The sequence below is a fragment of the Suricata suricatta genome, chromosome 11, assembly GCF_006229205.1.
Source record: "Suricata suricatta isolate VVHF042 chromosome 11, meerkat_22Aug2017_6uvM2_HiC, whole genome shotgun sequence".
NCBI lineage: Eukaryota > Metazoa > Chordata > Mammalia > Carnivora > Herpestidae > Suricata > Suricata suricatta.
In genome coordinates, this window is record NC_043710.1 from 55,654,322 (window position 1) to 55,681,951 (window position 27,630).

A 27,630-nucleotide genomic window follows, 5' to 3' on the forward strand; every position below is an offset into this window, starting at 1 on the left:
CCTATATTATTACACTTCTAAGGACTGTAATATTTAATAAATTATTGTAACTCGCTTAACCAATATGATAGTGTTGGGGAAATACAAGTCATTTACTTTAGGAGATCTTGTGAAAATACCTTACCTTGCTTTTGTTTCTAGACAAGCATTAATGGAGAGGCTCACCTATTTTTCTTCCCCACTGCCCTCTTCTTTGACTTAAGATCATTTGACTCCAGATCCTTGGGAGATATAGCAAGAGCCTTTGACTGCTTCATTTTTTTAGAAGAGACAATATCATCTTCACTGGAGGAATCACTGATGCTAGAATCCGATTTCTATGGGTGGAAGAAGAAAAAAGAGAGGCACTAAAAAAAAAAAAACCAAACTGCTTTAGGGAGAGTGGTAATGAAAGCATTCTCTACAAGTAATCAAATTCTTCTCTGCATCTATGTAAGCCTTTTAAAGAGATAACTAATGCCAGGGAGATAATCCCATATTTCTCTTAGTATATAAAAATAATCTACAAGTTCAGCTCAAAGAAAATAAATGAAAATAGATTCTTCTTTCAAATTCTCAATAACAACAATCACTACTTATTTATTGCCTATTATGCATCTCGTACCAAAGGTAGATTCCAAAGCCTATATTTCTACCACAATTTGAGGCAAAATTGTACAATGTCATGTACCTATATGAATGCGAAGACTCAACCTTTTTTCAACATTTCATACTACTAGTGATTCATTCTATTCTCAATCTTGCTAAAACGACCGTTCATTATATCACAAATTCTCTTAATGGAGGAGCCAGTTGCAAAGCCCCCTGTAATTAAATTTGTAGAAAAAGGAGCTATCACAATTGACTGATCAGCCCTTTATATCACAAAATGAAAAATAAAGAGAGAAGACAGTGGTAAACTTAGTGGCTCCAAATTAAAAAAAACTTATCAATATAAATGCAGAATGTATCCAATGTCATTTTAAGTTTATCACCTCCACCTCCCTTTTGTCAGTATTTCAGGGTGTAAATTGTATTGACCTGTGACAAGGGTAACAAATTAATAGTTAAATAAGCATGATAAGAACATCCTTCAAGGATAAAGAACAACATTTTCAAGGTGAAATTACAAAGCTTTTTACTCTTAGGCTTTTCTTTATTAAGTGGCATCTTTTAAAAATGGTTATAGCCAAGGCATTCAAAATCTAAAAGGGTCCAATGGCCTGAAGGAAATCAGAATTAAATATAAACCAGATTGTTCAAAAACTAAGAATTTTACGAACCAAAACCACAGGCTAATAATGCTGAATTCTAAGCTGTGGATGTTACTCACTATTAAGAACATCAAACACTGACCCCGGGGAAGGCCGTGAGCATTATCATTACTCGTTTGTCTTTCTACTGCATTACTGGTTTACTCCTTTCCATCAACAAATCTTTTCTAAATTATTTTGTTCAAATAGCATGGGGATTACCTAGTGTCATTCATGCACTCACTCATTTACTCACTAAGTACCTATTGAGTACTCAAAATTCATCAGGCGTTTGTGTACTGGTAATACAAAGATAACGCATATATGTTCTTGTTCATGAAGAACTGTCTTATATCATATGGGCTGTGCAAGATCCTGTGGACTTTCAGGTAATAAATTCTGCTTGGGGAAATCTAGGATGGTTTCTTCAGAGAGGTGATCAGTTGATTTTCAAAGAATAAAGAGAAGTTACCAGATGTATAGAAGCATTTATGGATCAGTATGAGCAAGAAATCGGGATTAAAAAAAGAATGTCTGAGGAGTGATGAGACAATCAGTGTGACTAGAGGGTAAAGGGCAAAAGTGGGAAATGAGGTTAGGAGGTAAGTCAAGGTCAGATAATAATACCATGCTTAAGGCTTATGAGATGATGTGGTCTAGTGGGAAAAACACAGGCTTTCTCCCTCAGACAGACCAGGATAAGAATTCTATTTCTGCCACTTTAAATTACTAGTAATTAACATCTAAGCGTTTATATCATGATAGGTAAAAAATAACACCATCTCTAAAAAATAACACTATCTCATAGGGCCAGTAAAAGAATTAAAAAATGAATTTAAAACATTTGGCACACTACTCAAAAATAATAAGTAACATGTAAATTCCCCACCACATCAAAAATATGTAATCAAGGGGTGCCTGGGTGACTCAGCGGGCTAAGCATCTGACTCTTGATTTTGGCCCAGGTCATGATCTTGCGGTTCATGAGTTCCAGCCTCAAGTTGGGTTCCGTGCTGAGCATGGAGCCTGCTTGGGATTCTCTCTCTCTCCCTTTCTCTCTGCTCCTCCCCCACTTGCTCTCTATATCTCTCTCAAAATAAATTAAAATAAATAAATTTTTTAAAATGTGTAATAAAGATAAATTCTCTTTTTTTCCCAGAAGTAACACAGTATCAGTGATGATTTTTAATTTAGAAAGTCACAAAATCCTAATAATTCATAATGCCTTTTAACTCCATCTCTTCCTTTCTAGCCCCATTGCTGCCAGTCTCTTTCAAGCTGTCCCTCTCATACACACCTCCAATAACCCAATGGTTTCCAGTCTGTGGTTTCCTGTTTGCTTCTACATATTCTCCCCCAAGTTAGCTCCCGACATTAACATTCCTAAACCAACATCTTGATCATGTCATTTCCTCCTCACCTGACATTTAACGGCTTTCACAGAAAGCAACAGGCTGGCCTGGCCTGCCTTATTGATGATGACTTTCCCACACAATTTCTCATCAATTCTAATTAGATCCCTTGCAATGCACAAATTTCTTCTCTAGACAGGTCATTCTTTCTATTCTCATTTCATATCCTTTCTCTATCTCGCTTAGACACTATTTTGCAAATCTCAGTTTAAACCCCCTAATCCGTATAATGTTCTTTGCTGAGAATCTCATGTAAAAGTTCTCCCTGTTTCCTCTGACCCTGGTAACTCTTGTCTTGCCACTGAGCTGGTATACACTACCTTCTATTTTCATTTATCTTTAATCTGGAGAAAAGAACAATCAGGAATATGACAGCAATCTTCATAAATACAAATTTTTACTTGTGGAACAGGGATTGGACTTATTACACATAGACTCTAAAAAAGGGTACACCAACAAACAGAACATATAGCTTGATATAAGAAAGAACTTCGAAAATGATAGAACTACCTGAAAAGAGAATGCCTTTTTTTTTTAATGTTTATTTATGAGAGAGACAAAGCACAAGTGAGGGAAGGGCAGATAGAGAGGGAGACACAGAATCCAAAGCACGCTCTAGACTCTGTCAGCAGAAAGCCTGATGTGAGGCTTGAACCCATGATCCATGAGACCTTGACCTGAGCCAAAGTCAGATGCTTAACCAACTGAGCCACCAGGAGCCCTGAGAATGTCTTAAGGGTCAGTAAAGGAATTTGACTCCTGTGAGTAGAAGTGTTTCTGGAATGTTTTGACAAGATACTTGTTGAGGGTGGTTCTGAGGGTATGCCTGCATTAGCTCTTCCTTAGAAGAGGTCTAAGGAAGCCACATATTAAAACCATAGGCTTTGAATTCATGTAAACTTGAATTTGAACATTGGCTCTAAAATTTACTTGCTATGTATGTGTCCTTGGACAAAATTCTTAAATCTGGTTGATTTCTTTTCCTTTTTTTTTTTAAAGTAGGTTCCATGGGGCCTGAACTCATGATCTTGAGATCAAGAGCTGAGGCTTAACTGACTGAGCCATCCAGGGCACCCCTATCTTTTTTTTAACTAAGCCTTATTTCCAATGTGGGGCTTGAACCCACAACCCTGAGATCAAGAGTTGTATGCTCTACCAACTGAGCCAGCCAGGTGCCCCTAAATTCTTAACTTTACTAGGCCTATCTCCTCATCTGTAAAATGAGATATGTAAAATGGATAGCTTTCTGTCTGGCAAGTGGTAACATGCCTGCACCTGGTAATATTATTAATATACTTGTTCTCAATTCCCAAAGCTGCAGATTCAATGACTTACAGGTGCCGTGTAGAATAAGCTCTCCAAGAGACTCTGGTCATACTGAGGGTCATTCAACTCACTGCTACAATACACATCACTCCCAGGAGATGGGGAATCTGGAGGAGAGCCTAGCCCATTCCAATAATGACCTTGGGATAGTTCAGCACTGTAGAGGTAAGAAAAAAAAGCAGAAGAACTTTAAAAGAAGTTTCAGTTGAGCTATGTTTTTTTAAGTGAAAACTTTAAGTTCTAAACATAGAAGATATGTTAAACAGAAGATTCACATCAAACAGAAGACTATCTGTTAAGTATTTTCATATTGTATTCCCCTCTTCTGGGTTAAACAATAAGCTACTGACACTGGTTGTGATCACGAACTGTGATGTAACAAACATTTTTCTGAGCACCTATTATGTGCCAGGCATAGTGTTTTTTAGATCTTGAATGATATGGAGATGGCTAAACTAACTTGCTGTATTCTTGCACTGCTTATGGTCTAGCAGGGAGAAGAAGGTAAAGAATTAACTATAATTTAATGAGCTAAATGCTTATGCTGTTTTTGTGAAGAATCAATAAGCCTTCTTCCATTAAGCAAAAATATGTGTATTTTGGGTTATGGCAAGATTAGTTCTATGTGTGACATAGAAATAAGTAAAACAGAAAACCTACTTACAGAAAGTTTGTAAATTAAGGAATATAAGCATACCAGTATGTATATATTTCGTGTGTTTTTGTTTGTGTGTATAGTAACTAGCACTGAATGAACATCTGTAAATGAACTTATTGAATTAATTTTATTTAAAAAATTTTTTTGTAATGTTTATTTTTTAGAAAGATAGACATAGTGTGGGTGGGGGAGGGACAGAGAGAGAGGGAGACACAGAATCTGAAGCAGGCTCCAGGCTCTGAGCTGTCAGCACAGAGCGTGATGGGGTCAAACTGACAAACCATGAGGTCATGACCTTAGCTGAAGTCAGACGCTCAAACGTCTGAGCCACCCAGGTACCCCTGAACTTACTGAATTCTTAATGTATATGTTATTAATAAAAGAAATAGTATTTAATAAATAATATATACCAAGTATAGTGCTAAGCATTTATTATTAATTCTTTCAACTTTGCTTCCCATTCATGCTAGCTGCTATAATTTTACTCCCTTTTTTTAAAGTTTATTTAAATAATCTCTATACTCAAAATGGGGCTTAAATTCAGGACCCCTAGACCAACGGTCATATGCTCTTCCAACTGAGCCAGCCAGGGGCCCTATCCTCTTCTTTAATTTCAAAAAAATATATATATATAGCACATAATTACTACCTTCCAGTTAGATGATGTTTCTATAGTTCTTGGAACAAACAGATGCTCAGTAGATGTTCCTTTCCTCACCTTTTCTCAATCTATATATAGCAGGGTTTCTCAAGCTTAGCACTACTAATATGATGGGTTGGATAATTTTTGGTCATTGGGAGCTATCCTGTGCACTTTGGATCCCTGAACTCTACTCACCATATCGCAGTAGTACTCCCCCAGTTTTGATAACCTAAAATGTGTCCAGACATCACCAAACGTCCCATGGGGCTGGAAGTAGGGGAAAATTGCTCCCCAGTTAAAAAACTCTGATCTACGGTAATCTAATAATCTCTCTCAAGGTGAGAACTCCCTAATTGCCAAAACCCAACTAACAATTTTCCAATTCACATGGCTTCCCTGTAGCACCAGAACATTGCTCCCTTTTGAAGCTCTACTTCTTGGTATCTTACATGGCAATCATTTACTGAGGTTCCCCTCACTCAGTTACTTGCTTTTTTCCCTCCAGCACTGCACACCCTTAAAGTTAAAATCTCTACTGTTCCAAATGGTCTTCCCCTTTTAATACTTTTTTTCAATTAACAGTTCTTTGAACGTATTCTACTGTCTATGACCCATGAAATGGGCATATTGGAGTGGTGAGAACAGGCATCTTTTGTTTCTGATCTTACAGGAAAAGCATCCAGTGTTTCATTATTAACTATGATGTTAGTTGTGGGTTTGTCATTTATGGCCTTTGTTATACTGAGGTACCTTGCTTCTATACCCAGTTGGCTGAGAGGTTTCATCATGAATGGGTGTTGAATTTTGTTGAATGCTTTTTCTGCACTTACTGGGATGATCATATGATTTTTACCCTTCATTTTGTTAATATGGTATATCATATTTATTGATTTATGGATGTTGAATCATTCTTGCATCCCTGGAACATATTCCACTTGATCATGGTGTATAATCCTTTTAATGTACTGTTGAATTCATTTGCTATTTTGTTGGGGATTTTTGCATCTATGTTCATCAGGGATATAAACCTATAATTTCCGTTACTAGTAGTGTCCTTGTCTGGCTTTAGTATCAGAGTACCACTAGCTTTGTAAAATGAGTTTGGATGTGCTCTCTCCTCTTCTGTATTTTGGCAGACTTTCAGAAGGATTGGTACTAGCTCTTTAAATGTTTGGTAGAATTCATTAGTGGGGTCATCTGGTTCTGGACATTTTTTTCTTAGGAGGTTTTTGTTTATTCTAACTAAGGTTAGATTTTGTTAATCTCCTTACTGTAATCAGTTGGTTCAAAATTTCCATTTCTTTATTATTCAGATTTGGTAGGCTACGTATTTCCAGAAATTTATCTATCAATCTTTTTTTTTTGGTCAAATTTTTATTTAAATTCTAGTTACTTAACATGTAGTATAATATGGGTTTCAGTAGCAGAGTAGTGATTCATGGGGTGCCTGGGTGCCTTAGTTAAGTGTCTGCTTTTGCTCAAGTCATGATCTCACAGTTTGAGGGTTTAAGCCCTGCACTGGGCTCTGTACTGACAGTTCAGAGCCTGAAGTTTGCTTCGGATTCTGTGTCTCCCTCTCTCTCTTTGCTTCCCCTTACTCCCCTTGCTCATGCTCTGTCTCAAAAATGAATAAAAACATTAAAAATATTAAAAAAATAATTTAGTGATTAATCACATATAACAGCCAGTGCTCATCATAACAAATACTCTTTAAAAAATTTTTTTTGAATGTTTATTTTTGAGAGAGACAGAGTGTGAGAGCAGGGAAGGGACAGAGAGAGATACAGAATCTGAAGTAGACTCCAGGCTCTGAGCTATCAACACAAAGCTTGATGTGGGGCTTAAATCCACAAACTGCGAGACCATGACCTGAGTAGAAGTCAGGCGTTTATTAGCCAAATGAGACACCCAGGCACCCCAAAGGTGCCTTCCTTAATACTCATAACCCAGAATTTATCCATTTCTTGTAGCTCTTCCAATTTGTTGGCATACCGTTTTTCATGGTAGTCTCTTATGACTGTGTTTCTGTGGTATCGGTCCTAATGTCTGATTTCATTTATAATTTAAGTCCTCTCTTTTTATCTTGCTAAGTCTGCTACAAGTTCATGTATGCAAAAAATCCCCAGCTCTTAGTTTCATTTTCCACTCTGATCTTTGTCTGCTTCCCTCTGCTAAGTTTGGGCTTAGTTTGTTTTTCTCTAGTTCTTTGAGGTATAAATTTCATTAATTTACTTAGATCGTTCTTTTTTAAAAATTTATTTTATTTTTTAAAGTTTATTTTGAGACAAAGAAAGAGAATGAATGTGTTAGCAGAAGAGGGGCAGAGAGAGTGGGAGAGAGAATCCCAAGCAAGCTTGGTATTGATCTCATGAACATAAGACTTAGGGCTTGATCTCAAGAATGATGAGATCATAACCTAATCCGAAATCAAGAGTCAGAGACTCTCAATCAACTGAGCCACCTAGGCAACGCACTTTGTTTTTTAAAGTACATGTTTAGGATGGACCTTGAGGGTGTCATGCTGAGTGAAGTAAGCCAGGCAGAGAAGGACAGAAACCATATGTTTGCACTCATAGGTCTAGCAGGAAAACAAGAGAGACCTAATGGAGAACCAGGGGGAGCAGACGAGGGAGAGAGAGTTGGGGAGAGAGAGAGATACAAAACTTGAGAGACTGTTGAATGCTGAGAATGAACTGAGGGTTGAAGGGGAAGGGGGAGGGGGGAAAAGAGGTGGTGGTGATGGTGGAGGGCACTTAAGGGGAAGAGCACTGGGTGTTGTATGGAAAACAATTTGACAATAAAATATTATGAAAAAAAAATACATATTAAAGTACATGTTTATACTATAAACTTCCCTCTTAGAAATCTGCTTGCATTTGTTTCCAGTTTCCCGTCTCAAGTTACTTCGATTTCCCTTTGGATTCTTTGACTCACTGATTGTTCAGGAGTATGTTATTTAATTTCCATGTATTTGTAAAGTTTCTCATTTTCTTCTTGTAGTTTCATACTATTGTGGTCAGGAAAAAATGCCCGATATTTTAATCTCTTTCAATACATGAAGAACTGTTTTGTGGCCCAATATATGATCTAGCACAGATAATGTTCCAGGTGTGCTTGACAAAAGTATGTATTTTGCTGCTGTAAGACAGAATGTTCTATATATGTGTATCAGGTCCATCTAGTCTATGTCATTTAAGTCCAGTATTTCCTTATTGATTTTCTGTCTGAATCATCTATCCATTGTGGAAACTGTGGTATTACAGTTCTCTGCTATTATTGTATTGCTGTTATTTCTCTCTTCAAAACTACTAATATTTGCTTTATATATTTGTTTCTTCATTTTCCTTGATTTTTTGTATTGAATTCTATATATTACACAAAACAGCTACCTGCTTTTCTACCCATTTTCAGTGGTACTTCCTCATGCATACGATGTGTAGGAGTTGCTCAGTCTCTGGATCTCTTTCAGAGGGAAGTGCTCTGTGTGTAGCTTTGCACTCAAAGTGTCCGTGGGAGGACGGAGTTCAGAAGCCTCCTCGTTGCCATCTTGGTCAATTCTCTGGAGTATCTGATGTCATTCCAATCCTGATACTGTTTATATGACCTTTCTTTCTTTCTTTCTGGAAGCTTTTAAGAGTGTCTCCTTTTACCCAGTATTTTGAAAATTCATGATTGTATAGCATGATGTGTCTTTTTTCAGGCCTTATGCTAGATTCTTGATGTTACTTTTTTAAAAAAGTTTCATTTAGACATAATTCACGTAACATACAATTCACTCATTTAAAGTGAGCAATTCAGTAGTTTTTAGTATATTTACAGATAAGAACCATCACCACAGTCATGTTAAAAAATATTTTCATCACCTCAAAAAGAAACTATGTATCCATTAGTTATTATGACTTATGCCCCCATCATACACAGATGTGTAAAGCCCGGAATCTACTTTGTTTCTATAGATTTGTCTATTTTGTATGTTTCACATAAATGGACTCAAAATATGTTCTCCTTGGAGACTACCTTCTCTCATTCAGCATGTTTTCAAGGTTCATTCAAACAACAGCATGTTATCAGTATATTACATTTTCTGGACAAATACTGTTATAATTTATTAATACCCCACTTTTTTTCTTCTCCATGTATCATCTCATGAATGTTTTTAACTATTTATGAATAATGCTGCTATGCAAATTCACGTACATGTTTTTGCACGAACTTATGTCTTCATTTCACTTGGGTGTATACCTAGGAGCTCAATTGCTGGGCCAATGGTAACTCTCTGTGCAACAGTTTGAGGAAGTCATCATTTTCCAAAGTAGTTATACCATTTAACACTGCTGTAAGTAGTGTATCAGGGTTTCAAATTCTCCACATCCTCACCAACATATACTATCTGACTTTTTGATTCTAGCCATCCCAGTGCATATGAAGTGGAATCTCACTGCGGTTTTGATATGCATTTCCCTGACAACTAATGGCGCTGGCATCTTTTCATGTGTACATTAGCCATTTCACTATCTTCTTTGGAGAAATCTCAATTTAGATTTTTTGCCCATATTAAAAAAAAATCTTTTAATGTTGATTTTTGAGAGAGAGCGCACGCGTGCGCAAGGGAGGGGCAGAGAGAAAGGGAAACACAGAAACTGAGGCAGGTTCTATGCTCTGAGCTGTCAGCACAGAGCCTGACACAGGGCTCAAACCCATGGACTATGAGATCATGACCTGAGCTGAAGATGGACGCTTAATTGACTGAGCCACTCAGGTACCCCAGGGAGGTGGGGGGGGGGCATATTTTTAATTGAATGATTTGTCCCTTAATTATTAAGTTGTATGCGTTCTTTATATATTCTAGATATAAGTCCTTTATCAGATTTGCAAATATTTTCTCCCATTCTGTGATCTTTTCACTTTGTTAATAATGTTCTTTGAAGCACAAACATTTTTAATTTTAATTAAGTCTGATTTGTCTATTTTTTTGTTTGGATTTGATGTCATACTGAAGAAACCTTTCCTGAATCCAAGGTCTTAAAGATTCACCTCAATTTTTCTGTTAAGATCGTTATAGTTTTAGCTCTTCCATTTAGCTATTTCATCTATTTTGAGATTTTTTAAAATTTTATTTATTTATTTATTTTTTTACTTTTGAGAGACCAAGACATCATGAGCAGGGGAGGGTCAGAGAGAGGGGAGACACAGAATCCGAAGCAGGCTCCAGGCTCTGAGCTGGCTGTCAGCACAAAGCCTGAAGCGGGGCTCGAACCCATGAACCATGAGATCTGACCTGAGCCGAAGCTGGATGCTTAACTGACTGAGCCACCCAGGCGCCCCGAGACTTTTTTTAATATGGTTTGAGATAAAGGTCCAACTTCATTTCTGGCACATGGCTAGCCGGTTGTCCCGGCAGCATTTGTTGAAAAGACAATTTCCCTCTGAGTGGTCTCAACATCCTTACTGAGTATGAGCTGACCAAACTCATTTCTATTCCCTTGATTTATATGTCTGTCCTAACGTCAGTACCAAAGTGACTTAATTATTTCTTTGCACTAAGTTTTAAATAAGAAGTAGTGTGAATCCTCCCATTTTTTTCTTTTTCAAGACTGTTTTGGCTATTCTGGGTCCCCTGCAATTTCACTGGAATTTTAGAATTAGTTTATCAATTTCTACAAAGAAGTCAGCTGAAATTCTGAGAAAGGTTACACTGAATCATGAACATGGGATTTTTTCCCACTTATTCAGATCTTTTAAAATTTCTTTTAATAATGTTTTGCAGTTTTCAGAGTTTGTTTTGCACTTCTCTTGTTAATTTATTCCTAAGAATTTCATATTTTTCAATGTTGTTATAAATAGAATTGATTCTTAATTTCATTTTTGGATTGTTCAGTGTAAGGATACAGAAGTATGACTGATTTTTGTATACTGATCTTATATCCTGCAATCTTCCTGAATTTATTTCTCTAGTGGATTCTTTAGGATTTTGTGTATCAGATCATGTTATCTGTGAATAGAGATAGTTTTACCTCTTTCTCTCCAATTTGCATCTCTTTTATTTTTTTTTTCTGCCTAATTATGTGGGCCACATAGGTAATAAGAGGAATAAGACCCTGAATTAACTTGTATCTGTTTAAAATCTGAGTTCTGAGGGGTGCCTGAGTGGCTCAGTTGGTTGAGCATCCATTTTGAGCTCAGGTCACGATCTTGTGGTTTGTAGGTTTGAGCCCCCCATTGGGCTCTGTGCTGACAACTTGGAGCCTGGAGCCTGTTTTGGATTTTCTCTCTGGCATTCCCTGCTTGCACTCGGTCTCTCTCTCACTCTCTTTCTCAACAATAAACATTAAAAAAAAAATATATATATATGAAAAGAAAATCTGAGTTTTCAAAATTTTACCCTAACAGTGGTGTTGGGGAGAGAGCTGAGAGAAAAGAATAAAAACGTAGACCATTCTGTAAGTGAAGCTAAGAATAAAAGGCTAACGATTGGGTTTTTACTGAGTCGGTATTAAGTAGTGATTTTTACTTAGTATGCAAATAATCAAGAGATTGACTTGGAAGTCAACTGACTAAGGAAGTGTTGCTTTCAGAAGATAAATCTATTAACAATATATTCAATGAATTGAAGGAAGAATTTAAAAGGAAGAAAGACAGTTAAAAGCCCTTACCTGCCCAATAGTAGCTGTATGGCTCTGGTATCAGCTTTTGTGTCATGTTTCCAAAATGTATTCTTAGTCGGAGGGAGGAGGTGATCTTCTATGTGATCTTTAAATTGGTTCCTAGACAAGGCTCTGATTCTATGGTCTGGAAAAGTACTTTCTGAGTGGCTAACATAGAGGAAAAATCTAAATCAGAATTAACTGAGCTAAGAGACAGTATATGGAGATGGTTCAACAGATAAAAGTGAACACACTTTAGACTTTACTACCTTAAATATATTTAAAACTTCACAATTTACAAAGCCCTTTTCTACCTTAGAATCTAATTTGATTTCTATAAGAGAAGAAAGAGAAAATACCTCCATTATATATATAAGCATGCCAGTTTATAGGGAGCAAAGAATTTAGCCATTTACACAAATTAGCAAATACCAATGCTAGGTCTAGATGTTGAGTACCTTAACTGTCCATTTAGGCTTCCTTTCCACCACATTAAGAATTATTTGCTGAAGGGACAGCTGGGTGTCTCAGTTGACTGAGCATCTGACTTCGGCTCAGGTCATGATCTCACAGTTCATATGTTCAAGACCCATGTGCTGTCAGCACAAAGCCTGGAGCCTGCTTTGGGGTCTCTGTCTCCCTCTCTCTCTCTCTGTCCCTCCCCTACTCATACTCTGTCTTTCTCTCCCCAAAATAAACAAACATTAAAAAATTAAAAAAAAATTATTTGCTGAACATTTCTAAGATTATTTAGTCTGTAACTTAACAAAAAAACACATATTAGCAGCAATTAAGAAATGACCTGTGAGTAATCATGTTTACCCTATAACTTACTGTGTTGAGGCTCTGAGGAAATCTTCCTTCATGGGAGGATGAACTTCATCCAACAACATGCTAGTATCTGGGCTCGATTTCATTGCAGAAATCACCATGGCATTACGCAGTTTATTGCCTTGTTCTAACAGAACTGAAGAGGGCAAAATCAGAACATGGAAAGTCTAAAATCCAGTAGTAATACTTGCAATATTCAGCACCTTTCCTTCTATGACAGGACTTAACCTAGTATATTGTAATGGCTTAACCCACTAGCTCGAGAATTTCTTGATGATACTTTACAATAAATGTTTACTGAGCTATCATGGGGAATATTTTTAGATATTACAGCAGTAAATGCAGTCTATTCTGGAGGCAGGTCAGTCTGTCCAGGGTCATCATATGGTGGGGGGTCATTATATGAATGGACAGACTCTTCGAACTGGTATTTGTAGATAATAAAGTTAATATTTAAATATTATTTTTGTATCCAGATATCTTATTGAATTATCTTATTATTTATAATAGTTAATATCACTATTATCCCAAAAACACTAACTATACCAGCTAAACTCGTGGCTCAGTTGGTTAAGCATCCAACTTCAGCTCAGGTCATGACCATGTGGTTTGTGAGTTCCAGCCCTGCATTGGGCTGTCTGCTGTCAGCACAGATTCTGGTTCAGATCCTCTGTCCCCCTCTCTCTATTCCTCCCCCACTTGCACTATCTCTCTCAAAAGTAAAACATTAAAAAAAAAAAGAAAAATCTACCTAAGTAAATTTAGCATCCTTAGGCAACAATAATAGCAATGATAATTTACTGAACTCAGCCATGTGCTGGGCACTACTCTATGCATATTATATACTAATTCATTTAATCCTCCTAAGAATTCTCTGAGATAGGTACTACTATTTTCTTCATTTTCCAGATGAAGAAAATTGAGGCACAGAGAATAAGTAACTTGCCCAAGTTATACACAGAGTATAAGCAATATGACTTCATATCCTATTATTTCATTTATTTTATATTATTATTTTTATATATTATATATGTAACATGTTATATAGTAATATATATATATTTTTAAGACTTTAATTTTCTTAAATAATCTCCATACCCAACATGGGGCTCAGATTCAGAATGCCAAGATCAAGAGTTGCACATTTTCACCGACTGAGCTGGCCAGGTGCATCGCATCCTATGATTGTAATCACTATACTAGATATGACCCTACGTTAGTTCTTAGACATCTTTTTAAAGCTTAGGACCAGTGGCATTATTCCAAGGAACAATGCAAAGTATCATTTTCTTGAGGTTCCAGAGTTGCTTTGGAGGTGAGACTAAACATCAAGTGCACATCTCTCTTAGTCTAGAGCTTTAAAGCTTCTAAAAAGAAAGAAGATATGGTGGTCAGGCCAAGAAAAAAAACCAGACACCAAAAAGATCCATAAACGTTGAATATTTGTTAGTATAAAGAGTTCAAAATATAACTTAAAAAGTAAAAAAACAAAACAAAATCAGAAATATCATATAGTCAATGAAAGCACAACTAAACTAAAAGAAAATAAAGAGTAACCATTCAGAATTCTAAGGTAATTCCCCTCAGGATTCCCAACTCTGGTGTACACAAATCTTCTCTCTGATTCAAACACTCATCCTAAGGTACTGCTGTGAAGGGATTCTGCATTTGTAGTTATGTTCCAAATCAGTCAACCTTAAGATAGGGAGATCATCTTGGCTGCCCTAACCTTTTTAAAAAAAAATTCTTTTGTCTTGGGGCGCCTGGGTGGCTCAGTCAGTTAAGCGTCTGGCTTTGACTCAGGTCATGATCTCACATTTGTGGGTTCGAGCCCTGTGTCGGGCTCTGTGCTGACAGCTAGCTCTGAGCCTGGAGCCTGCTTCACATTCTGTGTCTCTCTCTCTGACCCTCCCCTGTTCCCACTGTCTCTGTCTCTCAAAAATAAAGAACATAAAATTTTTTTAATAAAAAAAATTTTTTTTGCCTTATTTACTTTTGAGAGAGAGACAGAGCATGAGCAGGGGAGAGGCAGAGACACAGGGGGAGACAGGGAATCTGAAATGGGCTCCAGGCTCTGAGCTGTTGGTACAGAGCCAATATGGGGCTCAAACCCATGAGCTGTGAAATCATGACTTGAGCTGAAGTTGGACGCTCAACTGACTGAGCCACCCAGAAGTCCCTGCCCAAACCTTTAAAGAGCAGTTTTCTCTGGCTTTTTGTAGATTATGACATCAGAGGTTTGATGCATGAGAAAGATTTAATGTATCATTGCTAACTTTAAGATGGAGGGAGCCAAATGGCAAGAAATGTAGGCAGCCTCTAACATGCCCATTAATGTTACTACCCAGAAATACTGATTGTTAATATTTTGATATATTTCTCATAGTTTTAAAAATTATGTATGTACAACATGGATTTATATATTTCCTCTTCTGTAAAAATATGTATACTGTTTTGACATTGATCTTCACTTAACAATATGCATTAATATTTTTAATGTAAATGGTAGCACAATAATTGTTCAAAATTCATTGTTATTATTTTCTTAAATTTCTTTGAGACTCAGTCAAAAAAAAATGACTGTCTCATTTATTCAGTGAGAAAGAGTGATGAAACATGGTCTTGCTGGCATTGGAAATTTGGCTAAAGATTGCTATGTGACAGGAAATTCTTCTTTTAGGTTCTAGTTAGTACTCAGCTTTACTCAATACAGTTTAAAGCTCTTCAGTGAGGTGGGCACACTGAAATGCACTATGAATAAAGTGGTGCTGATAGTATACTTCATTTCATTTCAGCGCCATGCAGAAAAATAGTTTTTCTATTGATACCCAAAATGTTTCTAGAGAAATAATAGCCTTGGTACTTTATGATCTAACCATATCCAACTATTTTCAATTCCGTAAACACAGTATTTCATGTTCTCAAAGCTCTGGGTATTTAATTCCATCAAAAAATTTATCATACAGTATTATAATTGTCTATCACATCCAATCAACTTTGAGACCAGGGATTGGCTCTTGCTGATTTTTTGTATCCTCAGTGTCTGATACAGTGCCTGGTATATACCAGGCATTAAAACATAAAATGCTTTAATAAATACTTACACTGTTGTTTATATCATATGTAATTGTGCTATATCTGCTTTAGAGTCTGTTTCCTTTACTAGATTGAATTCCTTAAGGTCAAAGACTACGTTATTTATCATTGTACCCCAATACTCAAAACAATGACTGATCTAACATAGTCACTGAAAATATACTTGGAGTCTGCTTGGGATTCTCTCTCTCTCTCTCTCTCTCTCTCTCTCTCTCTCTCTCTCTCTCTCTCTTTCTCTCTGCCTTCCCCTCCTTGCTTGTGCACATATACACACTCTCTCAAAATAAATAAACTTAAAAAAATAGTTTTTATCCCTATTAAATAAAAATCCTCAGGGAATGGTGATATTTTAAAGGTGACTTAATCAGTCATTTACATCTAAATGGGGAGCGGTAGTAAGATATGTCCCAAAAGCAGGTTTTAAAAAGGAAATAAACATTGAGAAAAACAAGTAGGACAAGTCTGAACACAGGTGGTCCATTTATTGGCCACCATGTGGTTTTGTTTTTGAAACAGCTATTCTTGGGAAAGCTTTTCTAAAGTCTAAGACATGGTGACAAAAAAAAACATCTGTTCTCCCGTTCTCAAGGGGAAGCTGGTACCTCATTATAAGAGCTGTCATGGCCATAACCCTGCACCTCAATTCAGTAATCATTTCATAAACACAAAAAAGGGACTCAGGGGAGTTTAGGACAAATGTTTCCCTTGTTTATTTTCCATATGCCATGTGTACAGATCCTGCTAAACTCAGGGAGACGTACAGCTTCTGGTTTTCATTCTAACATTTTGCTATCTATTCTAAACCCAATTCTCATAAGCAGGATGTGCAAGTTCATGTTTCATAAATACTAGCCAGTCGACCAATTCAGCTCTATACCTCTTTTCTGGTGTCATGTCAGTATAATAAAGACCAGGAAGATACTTACATTTACAGTATTTGTTATATCCCTCTCAGAATCCCAGCTCTAGACCTACTTTACACTAGAGTGGGCCACTGAACCTTAGTTCTCCAGACTCTGGTGGTTAGAAGGGACCTTAGAAGATCCTATCTGTCTACTTGATAATTCAATACAATCTGAAAAAGTCCCATAAGAAGGTGAAATAGCTCATGCTTCACCATTTCCAGTGATAGAGAATTCACTACCACTTGACACTGTCCTTTCCTATTTTGTGCAGGCCATACTATTTTTTTTAATGTTTATTTAGTTTTGAGAGAGAGACAGAGAGACAGAGCACGAGTGGGGGAGGGCAGAGAGAGAGGGAAACAGAAGTGGAAGCAGGTTCTAGGCTCTGAGCTGTCAGCACAGATCCCAATACGGAGCTCGAACCCACAAACCGTGAGATCATGACCTGATCCAATGTTAGACATTTAACTGACTGAGCCACGCAGGGACCCCAGGAAAGTCTTGATTTAAGGAATTACAAAAAAAATGCAGGCCTAGATAAACAATGAATCCACAGTAGGATAAAGCAGAGGACCTTGCATTATAGTCTAAAGATAATAATGAACTGGAACTGAGGAGAAGCTGTACCCTTTGACAGGACAGGATCTCCTTAATTTTGAACCTGTGTTTTCTTTTTTAAATGGGGATAACAATCCCTACCTGACGTGGTTTTTTAAGATTATGTGTATAAGGCATTTGGCATAGTAGCTAGCACATAGTGAATACTCAATAAATGATAACTTTTTGTGAGGCTAAATAGCTCTTGGGGTCCCTTTACCAACCAAGTTACTCTCCTTAGAAGGAACTCATATTCTTTAGATCTTTATTCTCATGTTACCTTTTTAATGAGACCTTCTTTTGCTAACCTATGTAAAACTAACATCCCTATCTGCCTTGCTGTTTTTTTCTCCCGTGGCCATTATCACCATCTAACACTACATACTTACTTATTTAGCTGGTTTATCGTTAGTTTTTCCATCTAGAATATGAGGTCCATAAGGCAGAATTTTGTTTTTAATTTAAATTGCTATATTCTGACATGTCAAAGAATGCCAGATATATGATAAGTATTAAATAAGTAACTCCTGGGGTGCCTGGGTGGCTCAGTCAGTTAAGCATCCGACTTCAGCTCAGATCACGATCTCACGGTTTGTGGGTTCGAGCCCCGGATCGGGCTCTGTGCAGACAGCTAACTCAGAACCTGGAGCCTGCCTTCCGATTCTGTGTCTCCCTCTTTCTGACCCTCCCCTGCTCACACTCTCTCTTTCTCAAAAATAAAACATTAAATAAGTAACGCCTTAATGAGTCAAAACAAATATTTCTCCAAGTCTGGTGACTATACAAAATATTCCAAGCATGAGCTAACAATGAGGATAGTATAGTGGGACAATCCATTCTTGTTAATGAAGCCTAGTATTGCACTGAAGATCAACATTAATAGATTATAATCAGAGTAGATTTTTTAAAAAGGGATCACAGACATATCAGTTGAAAAAATATGAATGAAATGTCTTTCTTCATGAAAAACATACCCTTACTCATTTAAATAATGTATCCAAATAGTTATTTTAAAGACTTTTCTACTAATACTATAGATATTATACTTTGGTAATTTACTTATGAGGATGAAAACCAAATTCCTATCATGCTAATTATGTTACAAAGATATACGGTCGAGCATTACATTGTAATGTAAGGTACCTCAGTTGCTTTTATAATACCACTCCCAAATAATCCTATTTGGATTTTTTAAATTTCAGTTTAGCCCTTATATAGCGCTCCCTTCTACCTCTGTTTGGCTCCGAATCATATTTAATTCCCAGGCTTAAGATCAGCAGTTGTTGTGCAGTGAATGTTTCCACTGAGACCAACAATTTTCAGAATGTGAGACAGATTTAGTACTAGCCTCTCCACAGTGGTATAATTAAATACTGCTGATGAGACAAAACCATATTTGCCTTGAATTATTAAGGGTAAAATAAGGAATAATACTTCTCTATGATAAACGCTTTTCCCCCATATCCAGGTTCATTTTAAATGGCTCCTTCCCGGGGTGCCTGGGTGGCCCAGTCGGTTAAGCGTCCGACTTCGGCTCAGGTCACGATCTCACGGTTCGTGGGTTTGAGCCCCGCATCAGGTTCTGGGCTGACAGCTCAGAGCCTGGAGCCTGTCTTTGGATTCTGTGTCTTCCTCTCACTCTGACCCTCCCCTGCTTGCACTGTCGCTGTCTCTGTCTCTCAAAAATAAATAAAAAACATAAAAAAATGTTTTAAATGGCTCCTTCCCTAAACCTACAATTGTAAGCACCTAGTAATTATTTAGAAGTAACTTACTGGTTTAATAGAGCTGCCTTTAAATGATGAGAGATCCTGAACGTTAGTGAGATTACTCACTTTTATTTGGCTATTTAGTTCAAACAGAGGTCTTAGCTCTCTTTGAAGATTGACTAACAAGCAGAGTAATTCTAATAAATATAGTTTAGTCTTCGTTCATAAATACATACACACCTGAAAGAAGGTCCTTGGTAGGGGGGTTGTTTGAAGAAAGAATGCATGAGTCACTATGACTCTTGGCCACTGTCCTAATTTGAGGCTGGAATTCAGAACTGTTAAGAAGGGACATCTGCTTCCGTGGGGCTCTGCCTTTCAGAGTCATAGACTCTACACTCTGTTCTGAATTAAGATGGTGTTGTAGCCCAAAGAAAGAATCCTTTATTGTATCAGAGTTCTCTGCAAAGTACAAGTGGTCCTTTCCCCTGTTATAAAACAAAGGAGAACTTTAGCAACATATTACCCATTATGGTAACATTTCACTTTGTCAGAAACAGAAAATGTATCAGTGGTTTATAGCAGTGTAACTCAGACTTTGTATATCCGTTTTTGATCTCCCAAATGAAATAAATAATAGATGCTTCATCTACAGCTGTATGGTTGTGGCTCAAATGAGACAATAAAATTAAGAGGTCAGCACAGAGCCAGATACAAAACAAATGCCTCGCAATTATCTAAAAGACAAATCTATTTTGGGGCACGTGGTTGGCTCGGACGGTTGACCATCTGACTCTTGATTTTGGCTCAGGTCATGATCCCAGGGTTGTGGGATCAAGCCCCACATTGGGCTCTGCAACAAAGCATGGAGCCTGCTTGGGATTCTCTCTTTCCCCCCTCTGCCCTCTACCCACTCATGCTCACTATCTCTCTCAAATTAGAAAATAAAAAATCGGGGTGCCTGGCTGGCTCAGTCAGTTAAGTGTTCAACTTTAGCTCAGGTCATGACCTCACAGTTCATGGGTTCGAGCCCCACATCAGGCTCTGTGCTGACAGCTAGCTCATAGCCTGGAGCCTGCTTCCGATTCTGTGTGTCCCTCTCTCTCTGCCCCTCCCCTGCTCATGATCTGTCTCTCTCTGTCTCTCAAAAATAAATACATGTTAAAAAAATTGTTTTTTAATTTCTTAAAAAAAAATATATATATATATTTCTTTTACTCCATTCTGTTTCACAAAATATTGCCCTTCCTTTCTCTCAAGGACATCTATCATGGCATCTGTACATGACTTAATCATACTTATTTATCTGTACATTGGCCTAATAGATTGTGAGCAGTCCTCAAAGATAAGAACTGTCTCATTAATTTCTATACCCAGTACTTGGTACTGGACTAGGCACACAGTGGGTACTTCATATTTATTTGTTGAATGAATGACTACTTTCAATCTTTCATTCAAACACAAATAAAAGACAGAAATGATCAGTACAGTGGGAGTTAGCCGACAGACTGTGGTAATTACCTTGGAGTGGTTGATCTACTACTGTTAGCTGTTAATTCTTTTCCATCGATTCTGGTGGTTGGTATCCTATGAGGTCTTGATGGAACCAGAAACTGAGTATTGTTGGGTTCAGTATATTCTCTGAATTCCTGCTCGGATAAAGGAATATCTTCTGTCATGTCAGTGGTAGGAAGAGGATTGTGGCTATCATACGTTTCTGACAGAGGCTCCAGGGCAAGTGAGACCTGAAAGAGACATGTAATATATCAAAAAGTTTTGTTGGTAGTGAATAATTTTAAGACTCACTGATTAGGGGCGCCTGGTATCTCAGTTGGGTAAGCAGCTGATTTCGGCTCAGGTCACAATCTCACAGTTCGTGGGTTCGAGCCCCACATCAGGCCCTGTGTTGACAGTTCAGAGCCTGGCGCCTGCTTCAGATTCTGTGTCTCCCTCTCTCTCTGACCCTCCCCCGCTCATGCTCTGTTTCTCTCTGTCTTAATAAAAAAAAAAAAAAAAAGACTGGCTGATTAATATGGTCTCCATTTCTTTTAGGATCAAGTTCAAATTTCTGCCTATCTCAGAAGCCTTACCTCTCACTTTGCTCTCCTTGTCCATCCCTCTTTCCTAGATAAAGCAATTATTTAGGGTTCTCTAAATGTACCTTATGTTTCATTCCCTTATGCCTTTGTATATGCAATTTCCTCCAGTATTACTTTCTCTGTGAAAACTTCTTTGTGTCCAGGTAGAGATGTCATGGCCACTTCCTTCTTCCTGTTTCCACTTACTGTTTACTTAACCATCAATATAACCCCCATTCATTAAACTTACTACAGGCCATAAGGTGCTAAGTTTGTCACACCGAGAAGCTCATGTGATTATATAACTGTCATGAAAGTATATTTTTCTATTTGCGGGAGTGGCGGGGGGAAGCAGAGGCTCACAGAGTGTATCTGTAACTTTTAGTTCATTCATTACCCTGATTAGATTCTGATTCCTTGAAGGCATGGACTTGTCCTTTTCTTTTTTGTATGGACTAATTAGCATAAGACACTTAGTGTGCAAGTCTATTATGCCTAACAATCCCTAATTATTATGTCTGATGCATAAAAGAATAATTAACATCTTCCACATCCCTAGTGTTGGTTATCTGAGAAAAATAAGACCCTACTTCTTTGCTGGAGACGTGTCGGGGGAAGAGGGAAAAACACTACCATGAAAAGTAACCACCTGAAGTTTCTTTTATCATCTCATCTCATTCCTGTGAGTTCAGGTTCTCTATTAAATAACTCTCCAGTCCTCTGAGAAGCCTAATGGAGGAACAGAGCCTAAAAAATACAGCCTAAACCAACACCTTCTGAAAGAAATTGAAGAATATACCACAAAATAAAAGAAGAATGGTGTTGAAAGTTCAGTTTAATGACAGAGAAAGCAGAAGGAATTGTTCGAGCAGTCACAGAGTCAAATAATGATAAATCGCCTAACATTATAAGGGAAGGCTGCAGTTAGATTCTTTTAAGATGTCTCTGGAAAGGTCAATGGAATAATTTGTGCAGAGAAACTGCAAAGGCACGGGCTCAATAAAATACACCTGGGTCTTTATGAGGAGAATTTTGTTCATGAACCAGGTAACATAAAGTCTTTTAAATCTGTTCACCATCAAGATTTTCTACAAAGACAAATGATAGGAATGCAGTAAGATAAATACTCTGTGTAGTTATCACTGTAATAGCATCACATAAAGTTCTGGCTGCCCAAATGTAAGTATCAGAAAGTGTTCCCTTACCATTAATCATTTCCCAAAAGACTGCGACTGTATTTTAGGAACAAAGATGACATGAGAATTAAGGCAATGTCCCTGGCCTTAACCATGACTTGCTATCCGGCCACTGAGTTTTGCTTTTTCTCTAAGCAGATCTGAATCAATCACAAAACAGCTCATAAGCCTATATTACCAGTGGCTCTTAAAGAAAAAAGAAGGTCCAGGTACCTGCATGCCAATCTTATAATCAAAACACGTGCTAGGCTAACTTCTCTGTTCAATTAAGAAGTATTTGTTGGTACTAGCTCAGTGCCAGGCTCTGTGCTACCTGCCTAAGGCAAAGAGATGAATAAAACATGGAACCTGACCCACAGAAGACCATGGTATTTTACAGAAAAACTTAAAAAGAAGTAATTTTAATATAAGATAGTGAGCTCTGAGATAGGGATGTACAGTAGGTGGTATGAGAAAGAGAGGTCTGAGCTTGGGGAAGAGGTGAGGAAGGAGTGCCAGGGATGGCTTCCAGAAGCAAAATGTAAACATCTGGATTTAGAATCTTAAATATGAATGATACAGATAAGGCTGAGGGAGGTTGAGGCAAAAGATTCCAGGTAGAGTGACTAGTATGAGTGAAGGTTTAGAGGTACAAAATGTTCCAGCAATTCCTACAAATGCAAGAGATTGCCACTCCTAAACCCTCTGCTTCCACATAATATACCCAATATTTTCCTATATTCATCTCCCGGATCAGCATTTCCGTCTACCTCATGCTCCTCCTCAGTCATGATTCATCCTGGTGTTCACTCTTCTGCCAGCCCCCTCACAGAGCCCTGTAGGATTTCTATTTCATACAAACTTCTTTACCACTTCAACTAAACATTCTCTTTCTTAAAATGTCCCAATTTCTCCAAAGTCTTCTCCAATGGAAACTACTTCTTTTACCAGCTAAGATAAGGGAAGTTTACTTATTCCTCTCTGGTACCATTCTCAGACCATCATTCTGTCACCTAAACATATCACATCTCTTCAGAAGCCCAAGCCATCCACAAATACCATAAATCTACCATAAACGTTTCACAGAGCAACCCTACGGACATTCATCAGTCTTCTCACAATGAATCAAGGCTTTCTTTAACACTATGCTGCCATTGATTATCTACTATAACATCTATCAGCATCAGTGACAGCCTATTAGTATGCCTACTTTTCAGTCTTAGGCTGGTCAACACAAATTTTTACTTAACATTTTAAAAAAATTATTTAACAGTGCTTTACAATACCAGACTTTATGTAAAATTTAGGAATTCTGGTTCTCTTGCAAAATCAGAAGATCCAACAATGCTGGGTCTCCATCCAATGTGGCAAAAATTAGATGAAGCAGACTAGTGGCTTTAGTCAGGGTACAGGCTCCAATTTGAAAAGCCCCCAGCCATGTTCAATGAGGCAGGCAATAACTGCTGTTCATCATTGCACTTGGTCTGTGGGGGGTTTTTAAATTTTTACTTTCTTATAATAAAAATGGATACTTTATTGTGTGTGTACACTCCTATAAATTTTAATCTATGAATAGATGCATGTAACCACCACCGTAACCAAGACAGAGAACACTTCCATCACCTCAAAAACCCCCTGGAGCTATCCCTCCGTCGTCATGCGCTCTCTTCACCTCTAATCCCTAGCAGCGGCTGATCTAGTCTCAACCATTATGGTTCTGGCTTATAAACGGAAAACATACAGTATGTAACCTTTTAAGACAGGCTTCTTTTACTCCTCTATGTTGTATGTGCATCAACAGTTCATGCCTTTTTTATGGACTTAGTATTCTATTAACTAACATGGCTTGTCACACTGGTTGATTTTCAAAAACTGAGACAGTCTTGCATTCCTGGGTTAGATCCCACTGGGACATGGTGTTATTACTCTTTTTATATAGTGCTGGACCCAACTTGCTAATATTTTCTTGAGGATTTTTAGGTTTATTTCTAGGTCTAGATCTTAAACTGTCCTTCTCTAGTTTTGCTATCAAGGTGGTGCAAGCCTCATAAAATACAATGAAAAGTACTGTCTCCTATTTTCTGGAAAAGACTGTGCAAAATTGGTATTCTTCCTCCCAGCCTTTCTTTACTTGGAGAGACAGAATCCCAAGCAGGCTCCACATCATCAACACAGAGCCCACTGCAGGGCTTGAATTCACAAACTGTGATATTAGGACCCAAGCCGAGATTAAGAGTTGGTTGCTTAACTGACGGTGCCACAGAGGGGGCCCTTCTGTTTTTTTGTTTTAATGTTTGGAAGAATTTGTCAGTGAAATTATCTTGGCCTGGAAATTTCTTTTGTAAAAGGGTTTAAAATGCAAAAGCAATTTAATAGTTACGGGTCTATTCAGGTTATATATTTCTTTTTTATTTTAGAAAGAGAGAAAGAGAGAGAGAGAGCATGCACTTACACACGTGGGGGGCTGGGGCAAAGGGAGAGAATTTTAAACAGATCTCATGCTCAGCACAGAGCCTAAGATAGGGGTTCAATCCCATGACCCTGGGATCATGAACTGATCAAGACTCAGAGCTAAACCAACTGAGCCCAGGTTATGGATTTCATTTTTGAGTGATTTTCGGTAGTCTGTGGTTTTCAAAGAAATCATGTAAATGATCAAATTTATGTGCTATTATTATGTACTATTCCCTTACCATCTCTGGGTTCTGTAGGCTGTGGTCTTTCTTACAGTAGAATCAAGAGGAAAGTGAAAAACTTCTTGTGTCCAAGAGAGAACTAGAGACCCATGATTTTCAAAAGAAATGTGAGATGGCATATTTCTGGATGGAAGAGAATATTCCTAATGATAAAATAAGGTAAAAAAAAATGTGACTGTTGGAGGAAAAATGTGACTATCAAAAGACAGCATTATGAAATAACATATAGAATTATATGTAAAAAAGATGCAGGATGAAAATGGAATAAACAGAAAAGTACTGATTTTAAATAGGGTTTGTTTTTAAAATGCAAATAAAATAAGTAATACTCCTGTGACATGAAATTTTGTATCAAGATAAAAACTTTAAGGTGTCAAAGTCTGGGTGGATCAGTCAGTTAAGCACATGACTTGATTTCAGCTGAGGTCATGATCTCAGATTCCTGGGATCATGAGTGTGGAAACTGCTTGCGATTCTCTCTCTCTCCCTCTCTCTCTCCCTCTGCCCTTCTCTCCCACTCTCTTTAAAATAAAAATAAATTTTAAAAAGAATGTCTTAGGAATACTATCCTAACTTCAAAAACTTACTGTGCTAAGATTCTGCCTTTGTTTGGAAATGCCTATGTCTGTAAACAGTTACTTTATTGTTAAACTGAATAAAACCCAAATTTTATTCTTAGTTTTTAAAAAAACAATACTATAATGCCCATCAAATGAAAAATTTCTGATAATTAACTTGGTAGAGGAGTAAAGGTATCAAGTTTTAAGCCAAATCAAAGGAATGGATTTCAAAATGGAAGAATTTATAATTAAAGTTACTTGTTTCTCAGTTTCAATGTAAATGAAATGTATATATGTATATATTATGTTACCTGCTCATGTAATAAATTACGTGAATGTGGTCTTGCTCAAAATATCTTATTGCACTGTACTCACCTTTATTCTAGTGATAAGATGATAAAATGAGTACGTGACGACATTAAGTGTGGTGAAGGACCTGCGCATTGTGACATGGCTATCGGCTACTGCTGATCTTCTGAGGATAAGTCAGGAGGAGGATCACATGCCTCCCAACTGCACTAAAACCACCAAAAGAGAAATTGTGGATGGGGGGACTACTGTACATTGCTGCTGCAGCACAGAATCTGCTCATATCATAATTTTGGTTAGATCAATAAACTGTTTATAGTAGAACTAAATGGGCAGGTTGGGAGAAGGGGAGGTAGAAGGATGTGGGATTGAGCTAAATTTGCACCTTCTATATTAGGAAGTCAAAAAACAGTGCCTGAATACTGAGGGTGGGGGAGGGGATGAAGATGTGACATAAATATAAGCACATTATTTGGAACTATATAGAGGTAAATACCATAAGAATCAATGGCAGGTGTTGAAAGAAGTTGCTTCTGGGAAAAGAAAAGTATGGGTCTACGTGAGAGACTAATTTTTGTAACAATCACTTGACTCTTTATGTGAATGTAAAATATTAATTTAAAAATTATTTTTAAAAATGAGTATGCAGGGATAACTGGGTGGCTCAGTCAGTTGAGCATCCGACTTCAGCTCGTGTCATGATCTCATGGTTCTGTGCTCTGTGCTAACAGTTCAGAGCCTGTAGCCTGGTTTGGTTTCTGTCTCCCTCTCTCTCTGCCACTCCCCTACAAAAATAAGCAACATAAAAAATTTTTTTTAAAAATGAGTATGCAGTGAGTGATGGAGTTCTTGTCATACCACTGCTTTGCTGTTTCCCAAAACAGTCTTGAATTGATTAAATAAGGATCGCTCTTTAAAGCAGAACCATGAGACATACTGATTATTTTCTTTTTCCTGTCAAGAAGCCAGAGAATTAATATTTAAGGTTCTGCATGCCATACAGTTTCTGCAGTAATTACGGTAGTCCCTCCTTATCCACAAGGGATACGTTTTAAGATCCCCAGTGGATGCCTGAAATTGCAGATAGTACTGAGCCTATATATGTTTTTTTCTTATACCTACATAACTATGATAAAGTTTAACTTAAAAATTAGGCACAGTGAGATTAACAACAAAAACAATAATAAAATAAATTATGTGAATATGGTCTTGCTCAAAATATCTTATTACTGTACTCACCTTTATTCTAGTGATAAGATGATAAAATGCGTACGTGACGACATTAAGTGTGGTGAAGGACATAAACATGTGACATGGTGATCGGCTACTACTGATCTTCTGAGGGATAAGTCAGAAGAAGGAGCACCTGCTTCCCAACTGCACTAAAACCACCGAAAGAGAAACCGCAGATAGGAGGGACTACTATACATTGCTGTTGCAGCCTGGAAGCTGCCATAGACCACACGCAAATAAATGAGTATGGCTGTGTTCCAATAAAATTATCTACAAATGTAGGTGGTGAGTGAGTCAGGTTTGCCTTGGGAGTTACAGCCTGTGAATCCCTAAGAAGGTAAAAGAATAGCCCAAAAGCCTATGAAAAAATACTCAACATATTAATCATCAGGAAATGCAAACTAAAACCATAGTGAGATATCAGTACAAACTCACTAGAATGGCAAAAATGACAAAGACTACCCGAACCAAGTGCTGGCAAGGACGTGGAGCAACCACATACCGAGTGCTGGCAAATATATGGAGA

At 37.5% G+C, this 27,630-nt stretch overlaps 1 protein-coding gene and 1 long non-coding RNA gene across 3 annotated transcripts in view; one reads left to right on the plus strand and one right to left on the minus strand.

Annotated features, from left to right (window-relative positions):
- C2CD3 (C2 domain containing 3 centriole elongation regulator) overlaps positions 1-27,630 on the minus strand; it is a 140,624-nt gene that overhangs the window by 96,983 nt on the left and 16,011 nt on the right. For both annotated transcript variants that reach the window (XM_029956599.1, XM_029956600.1), the window contains 6 exons: positions 20,575-20,798; positions 19,294-19,541; positions 12,750-12,882; positions 11,925-12,083; positions 3,980-4,127; positions 166-317 (listed from right to left, as the gene is read on the minus strand). In XM_029956599.1, the coding sequence (XP_029812459.1) occupies positions 166-317; positions 3,980-4,127; positions 11,925-12,083; positions 12,750-12,882; positions 19,294-19,541; positions 20,575-20,798 (1,064 nt within the window). The remainder of the gene's footprint in view (positions 1-165; positions 318-3,979; positions 4,128-11,924; positions 12,084-12,749; positions 12,883-19,293; positions 19,542-20,574; positions 20,799-27,630) is intronic.
- Positions 4,404-27,367, plus strand: LOC115306281. The gene is made up of 3 exons (XR_003915290.1): positions 4,404-4,474; positions 25,949-26,166; positions 27,122-27,367. It is a non-coding gene; the product is annotated as an uncharacterized LOC115306281 (long non-coding RNA).